This window comes from Leptosomus discolor, chromosome 6, assembly GCF_034619465.1.
Source record: "Leptosomus discolor isolate bLepDis1 chromosome 6, bLepDis1.hap2, whole genome shotgun sequence".
Classification (NCBI taxonomy): Eukaryota; Metazoa; Chordata; class Aves; order Leptosomiformes; family Leptosomidae; genus Leptosomus; species Leptosomus discolor.
Genome location: NC_141396.1, coordinates 27,941,712 through 27,949,521, shown reverse-complemented (window position 1 = coordinate 27,949,521; position 7,810 = coordinate 27,941,712). Strand labels below are relative to the sequence as shown.

The 7,810-nt window shown below is 43.5% G+C and overlaps 1 protein-coding gene across 2 annotated transcripts in view; it reads right to left on the bottom strand.

The window, feature by feature from the left end:
- Window positions 1-2,224: 2,224 nt before the first annotated feature.
- ZMIZ1 (zinc finger MIZ-type containing 1) overlaps window positions 2,225-7,810 on the bottom strand; it is a 158,965-nt gene continuing 153,379 nt past the window's right edge. For both annotated transcript variants that reach the window (XM_086467210.1, XM_086467211.1), the window contains exons 19-20: window positions 5,882-6,130; window positions 2,225-2,332 (exon numbers count right to left, since the gene is read on the bottom strand). In XM_086467210.1, coding sequence (XP_086323336.1) covers window positions 2,225-2,332; window positions 5,882-6,130 — 357 coding nt within the window. The remainder of the gene's footprint in view (window positions 2,333-5,881; window positions 6,131-7,810) is intronic.

Below are 7,810 nucleotides of genomic sequence, written 5' to 3'. Positions count from 1 at the left end.
TTTTTTAAAAAAGGACCCATATTTTTCTTCAGACAAGGTATTTAAAAACACCAGCAAAAGTATAACCAGATCATGAAAATGTTGGATATTATCAAAGACGATACTAAAATATTCACAAAGATATTTACAATAGCAATTCTTAAAATAATTGATTTTGCATAATGAACAGCGCCTTTCTTAAAAAAACTTGAAACAGGAAAAATATAAGTGTGGGACCATCTCTACATAATATGTTTGACAGATTCAATACTCCTACTGGAAAATAAAAGAACTAAACCGCCATTTCCTTTAATATCTACAGCAAGGTGCTGCTGACTAGCATATATATATCATGACTCATGTACAGCAGTAGTGGGAAACGTTAACAAAAAGAGCAAAATAAAACAAAAACCGCAAAGAATTTACAAATATGACTTTGGTGAGGAAAGCAAATCCAGAGTCGTAAGCACAGAGCATGCCATTTACAGCACTGCAAACTAAACACAGAGAGCTAGGAAGCTATCTAGTCCAACCGACAGGAACAAACAAAATTTTGCCTGGCACTTCAGTTTAAAACGTATTGTGGCGAGCAAACAAAGGGTGTTTGATTGCATTTGGGATGAGGAAAAAAAGTAGGGTTGAATTTGCTTTAGTAACAAAAAGAAACGAAACCAATAACTGTACAGTGGGCAAAAGCTGAAATGTTGCACCACAAGGGCAAAGTTGGCACACATGCACTTCTTACACAGCTACTGTACATCATTTATAAGAGAGAGAAAGAGAGAGAGAGACGAAGAGCACAGAAATGGGCACAGAAGCAATAGGAAGCTCATGCAGGAGCAGCAACCACACGAGAAGCACAGATCACAGGAGCAAGACAGTGACTGTGGCAGCAGGGTCTCTTGAGGGCAGTAGCAATCTACCACAGTTACGGATTCTCCCCACCCCCGGTCCTTCAGGAGAAAGAGCTCATCCCGGCAGCCAAAGCTTAAAAAAAGAAACTGAAGGAGGAGAAAAGAAAAAGGCTGAAATATCTGTAACAGTCACAGAAACAGAAGGCAAAGCAAAACAAAACTGAAGCTGTAAGATGTCTGTCCAATGTCAACGCCCCTTCTCAAGCTGATTATCAAAACTAATTATGCAGATAGCGATGTTCCTCTCCCTCCATCCTGCAATAACTTCCTGGCTGCCTTCAACCCAGCTCATTTTACTACGTATTGCGCAGTACAGGCAGTGACACAAACGCTTAGGGCACTGAAGGCTGTAGGTAATAATCAGGAACAGTTTGGTTTGCATCCCCCCTCCCTCTCCTCGCCATTCTGCACGGTACACATAGCGAAAAGACCTGCTACAGCAATCTCAACAGTTGGATGTTAATGCAGCCACAGACAGTACTGATTTGAAACCAAACTCACAAAAAAATCCCTAAACATGGCAAACTTTTTAAAATTTATTTTTCCTGGGTGTTCTCAATCTGTGTGCTTGGCCAGAGGAATCCTCTGCAAAGAGGTGGTTAACATTCCTGCGCTTGCAGAAATACCAACACCCACGGCTGCAGCCTGGAGATTCTCAGGACTCCACTACAGATGTCGCATTAGCTAAACTGCTGGCTCCCTCCGATGGGCCTGTATGGCTTCCCTATCTTTGCCACTCGACTGCAGGATTTGTGCTTTTTTGAGCTTCATACGTGTTTTTGTTTTTCTTTTTCTTTTTGTGTGTGGCCAGGACAACCACTCCAATGCAAATCTGTGGCTGGAGCGGGGCAGAGAGGAGGTGGGGTGGAGGGAGTTACAGTTTCAAAAAAAATGGAAGAACACGCATTGGAAGGACACTCTGAGACGGGTCAATTAAAGACAGTTCCATTTTGCTGCCTTTTCTTCCCTTGCCAAGATTCGTTTTTGCCAAGATACTTCACACTATGTTTATCACAGAACTCTCTCTCTAGAGGATGAACAACAAAGGGGGTTTCCAATAGCTGCACAACTGTGTGCTTCTGTCACGTGTAGCACGGCAGACTCAGAGACTACTGCATCTATTTATTGTTTGTATTTTTTTTTTCTCCCGTCACTTTCGCAGTCTTTGAAGCTGTCAAAAGCAGTTCTGAGATGAAGAAAGCAGGGAGTGCACCACTGGATCAAGTTGTGAGTTTTTTTTTCTTCTCTTGTGGAAAAGGAGTGTTAAGATTCCTCGCTGTGCAGCCACACACTTGTGAACAAGTGAAAGGGATGGGAGAATACGTATGGATTCAGTTGTTCTCAAAGAGAGACAGAAGGTCATCATTGCTATTGCTTGGCAAATCGGGAGGATCCAGGTACGAAAGCAGCTCATCTGGATTTGTGAGTTCTGGAAGCAGCTATAAAATATAAAGATAAAAGGAAAATTACAGATAACAGAAACGCAATTGAGAGAAAAAGGGATTAAGCACCACACATTGCTGGAAACTGGCTTTCATATATATGTATATCTCCAAATAAACCGGAAGGCAGCGACTCAGAAACCTAATACCCTAAAATGATGAAGTATCCACTTGTTTGTGAAAGTTAGCATTACTCGGTTTTCACCTGTGAATTACATTACCATCTCAGTTAGGGTTTCTCAATCAACCTCCCCATCACAAAGTTCATCAATAAACAAAGCGTATTTCCTGGCTAGTGATGCTGACAAAAGGTTCTTGGTAAGTGCTCATTATGTCTATTAGTTTTCATATAAAACATTGAATAAAAACTTAAAACATGCAGTTTGAGAACACATATTTGAGCTTTAAGGTAGATCAACAAAGACTGGTCTCACTCGCACCTGTCAGTGTGATGATCACCTGCATCCCTACAGACAGGGGCAGCCCTGTCCTTTCCTCACCCCTCTGTCCCCGCCAACGCCTCTGTGCACTGATGTAAGCTCTGGGGCAATGAGAAGGAGCAGGGAACTCACCTAGGGTTAAAGCCAGACCAGAAGGAGAGGAAAAAAAAAAAAAAAAGAGAGAAAAAAGAAAAAAAAAACAACTGAGAAGGAGTACGGGGAGAGGGCTGGCAAAGCAGGTGGGTGAGTCCTTTCCCTTCCAGTGGCAGTGAGTTTACAATGGTTGGAAGCAGTTACTCAACTACAGCCTTAGGTGCAACTCCAGACGTTTTAAAGGGTCAGGGGCGAAACACCCTGTCCAATGGAAGACACTGATCTCCACAATGTTTTAAAGTATCAAAATGAACAGTTGTGGGGATTTTATTTATATTTTTATTAATATTGTGTTTCAAATAGAAAATGTTTTTCCAGCCATCACTGGGATTCTTTTTGACCTGACAGATAACAAGCAAATCATAACTCCTGGGTTATGTACCAGGCAATGTTTTCTGCCTTATACTGCACCTTGCCATATCCCAGTCAAAAGTAACAGTGTCATACATAGCAATGGCAGGGAAAAGTTTGTAATAAACTCCTTTTATACTCAGTGTTGTGTCAAAGCAAAGACAGCAAAATACAGACTGCTTTAATGAACTTAATAGTAGGTATAAGAAATTAATTTTAAGTTGTTCTATGCTTTCAAATACTATAAAAGTAAAAGCTTGACGACATCACATTTAGCATGCACATATAATATTTTTATATGCTTCTGTTACTCCTGTGCAAATGCAGCTTCATCTTCTAATGTTGTATGGATGAACATATTTTTCAATAAGCTAAACACGAAACGCAAAAAGAAACTTATTACTTCCTAAGCATTTTGAAAAAACTGCAATGTCGAGTTTACATAAACAGAACCTCCCAGGAGGAGTGCTTCTCTTAAAATACAACCTCCTTTTATTCATGGTAAAGATGCTATTGTCATAGCACTAGACTAAAGATATAAGGCTTTTAAATGTACTTCACCTGCTATCATAATTTTTTATGAATACCTAGCACAGAAGCCCAAAAGAAAACTGTGGCCCCACCAAATGTGTAGAAAGTAAAAAATGGTTTAATTTGTCCTACGATTTTACATCTCAATTCTTAAAAATTTAATGTAACATCTCTGAGACTCATTCTTGTACACAGGGGATTTTTTAAAAATTTTTTTTAGAAAAGTAACTAGAAAGGAGTTGTTGAGCACTGAGGGTGCTGGGCTGGAGCAGGGGTAAGAGACAGAGGAGCGCCAGGGGCTGTGAAGGTGGAGCAGGCAGAAGCTGTGGGAACGTGCTAGATTCAGGGGCTGAATTTGGAGGGGTGCACCCAGTGCTCCTGAAGCGAATACGTGAGAGGTCTAACCACTCGTTTGAGTCTTGTGCCTCTGCTGTCTGCCTGTATCTATATCATCTGTATCCACACGAGGCATATCCTTTAACCCAGGTTAAACCTTAGACTGCACCACACTGCAGTCCTAAAGAAGTAACGTGACTGTGTCGGCAGGGAGCGGACCAAGCGCCCGTGGTACAGTGCCCTATTTGGTCTGCTGCATGGGGCTTTATTCAGCCTGGTTCCACAACACAGCCGCTGAAAGTTAAACCCATTAAAATAGCCCATCTGATCACGACTGAGCTCACAGAGCTTTCAAAGACCTATATTCCCCACACGGTACAGCACTTGCCTTCTCATTTAGCTAAGATAACTTCAGCCTCCCATAAAGAATCCAGCATGACTCCATCAGTGATAACCACAGTACTGTGATAAACGTACAGGTTTTTCTACTTTGCTTTTCACTGAGGAATGAGCGCCTGACCCATGACAGCATACTTTATGTTGCTTCAATATTTGAAGAAAAAAATGACATTTTTATTTCACCTATTTAATATTGCTCATACAGGGTCCGTAAGGGTTCAGACCTCCAACTGCCACACGAACTATCGTCCCCAAAGGATGTGCACATGACCGTGTTGTGTAAAAGAGCAGCAGGTTGGTTCAGGTAGAAGTTACTCCACTGAGCACTGTTCCTGTAACTGGAGCACCCATCCCTCCCCTCTGCAAGGCTACCTGCCAGCACAGTGCTCACGTGTGACAGGGAAGACGTAAGTATACAGCAACAGTAAATACAGATATAAATCTGAGGCACAGAGGTGAATATTTCTCTAAAGAGAATTACACTGTGCAGCAGCAGACTTTGGAACAGACAGAAGATACACACATGGGAACACACGACTCAAAATGAAAATCCAGTCCTAGCGCTAAGGAATTTGTATTTCGGGAGGTAGGTGGTTAACCAGAGAGGTACTTCAGATAATTCTCTTCTGACTCCACTGAATGGATGGTAAGAGATGGAAAATTACTTTTGGCCTTAAAACTAGGTTTATCTTTGTTTAGTTGTGAGCTGCCTCCCATAGTGGCTAAGGGGGCAGAAGACATCCTTGTTTATTTTCCTATGTGGCACACACCAGGAGGAAGAACTTGTGCGGCCGAGCTACCCACATGAGCAGGCGAGGGTGGGCACACCTGGTTTTGTCTGCAGGGAGCGGGCACAGTGCCACGGGGTCGGCCAGTACAGATCCCCCTCCCACAGGCCAGGGCACGCTGCAGGGCTCAGCGTGCGGCTCACTTGGCACAGCTCCGCCACAGTCAGAACCGCATACAGCTGTGTCCTTCCTCTTACTCAGGCACGGTGATGGCTTCAGGGCTTCAGCATACGGGAGCCCCCGTCCAGTGATGAGGGGGAAGGGGGGTGATGGCTCCCAGCCTGGAGCCTGAGCTGCTGTCTGAAGTAATACCTGCCCTGGTGCTAGGAAGAGGCGATGGCTCACACGCCACACAGCTGCTCAAACCAGAGCCATTCTCTCAGCGAGCCCGGAGCGCCCTGTCACCTCAGCTGCAGCTCCACGTGCCAAAGCATGAAAGGATGGCATGTGCTGTGGAAGCGGCTCCCATCCCCACGCCCTCCCCGCCCTCCCGCCGCGATGCGAAGCACACGCTATGGCAGGCAGATGATAGTATGACACAGACTTACATCCAGCGAGGGCTCCGGCATGTCGGGTGCTCCCTGTCCACCAGCCTGACCCTCTAAGGCTGAGGAGGGATTAAAGGTCAGGTCACTGTGTGGATGGTTGCTAGAAGCGGCCGGGGGCGGCTGCCGGGACTGCTGGGTAGGAGGCCCGCTGTGATGTAATGGCTGCCCTGACTGGCTGCTGGGGTGAGGGACGTGCAAACCTTGCTGCATGGAAGTATGGGACTGATCAGTGCTGCCGGGATGAGGGATCTGCGGAGGAGGAAAAAAGCAGGAAAAGAAAGTGAGGCCACAAGGTACAGTGCTCGCAGTGCCTGACTCTGTAACTGCATTTTACAAAAAGAAATAACTTAAATAAATTAAAAAAAGACACAGGAACAAAAAAAAAAAAACAACCCAGAAAACTCAAACAAAACCAAAACCAACAACAAAACAAACAAACAAACGAAATAAAAAAGGGCAATCGGAAAAGAAAACTCCATATCCCAATACTGGAGGAAGCGTTTCAGCTTGTTGAAGGTTATTGGCAAGGGGGAGATAAAGACGCTGGATTTGTGCTGTTTGTTTCCTTGTGACGTGGGAAACTGAGCTTGAAGATGCAAAATAACAAACCCCAAAGAGGAGGGAAGGAGGCTTATGGGTGCTGCTCAGCATTAGCCAGGCACATGCTTTTGCCCTAAAAAATTCCACAAATGAATTAATGATCCCTATGCCAGGAAACTGATTAACTGAGAAAATGCATCCCTTATCCCTCAGCTCCCTTATTGGGTAGCTTCCTGACACTGCTGCCTGTTAGTGTTTCAGCTCATTACAAACATCTTGCAAACACCAGCCCTTCCCAACTCCTCCCCTCCTTTTCTTTTCAGAACACCACCCCTTTTAAGTGCTGAAGATTTTCCTTGCTAATATTTGTGGGTTCTGATGGTTGACACAACAAACAAGTCAGCTCAGCTAGCAGCTCCCTGCCCATCATCAGAGCTGCTGTAGGTGTCTGCGTACCTGCTGACTGCAAAGTACAATGCATTAGCTTAAACTAAGGTAACGATCACACTTCTATTTTGTATCCATGCGGCGGGCAAGTTCTCCAGCAAAAGCTTAGCATTTTTTACATTTTCCATGGGGAATAAGCTATTAAATCACATGCATCTTCCAAACTCTATTGTGGAAGAACGCGGGAAAAGTCCCTCACATGACAGAGAAGCAACAAAAGTGCACAAGCCCAATTCTTCCTTCTGCTGCATGTCACACTTAATGCTAGTGGATTCTTTGGGGCTTGACCTTGGTGCCATGAGAAGGAAGTGTCTGAATGCTTCAGAATCAGATGTCTCATGTTAACTGGGTATATGGAGAAGCAAAAAATGAAAACATTTTTTGAGGAATGCTACATATTGCCACAAAGTGGAGCTGAAATAAAACAACAGATACATACAACAGCATGAAATTCATTCAGCCAAGCCAACAGAAACCAGCAAAATGCCATGTCAGCATTGACCCTTTCATATCACAGTAAACCGCAAGGTTATTTTAACCTTAGTCTTCAGTTTTGGAAAGCAAAAGGGAGGTTATTACAAAACTTAATTAAAATGTTCCCACAAAAAAAAAATATTACAGAAACAAGCATTTAAAAAAAAATACATTTCACCACTCTTATGAAAACTGAAACCCAAATATTGATCCATTGGGACAGTCATACTCAGCTACATGGAGGTGTTTTACAATACTTTGGCAGTATGAAGGTTGGTAGAAACGAGCAGGATTCTATCTGCAACACCATATTTGGTGATTAAAAAGAACTGATACACACTCTTCTCTCCATTAGGGTCACGGTTTGACTACTTGAAAAGTATTCTGCAACATTATTGTTGTTACCTTAGGGGTAAACTTGTACAAGATCCACCCACAGACCACACCTTAATGTAAATGAATCTGCAG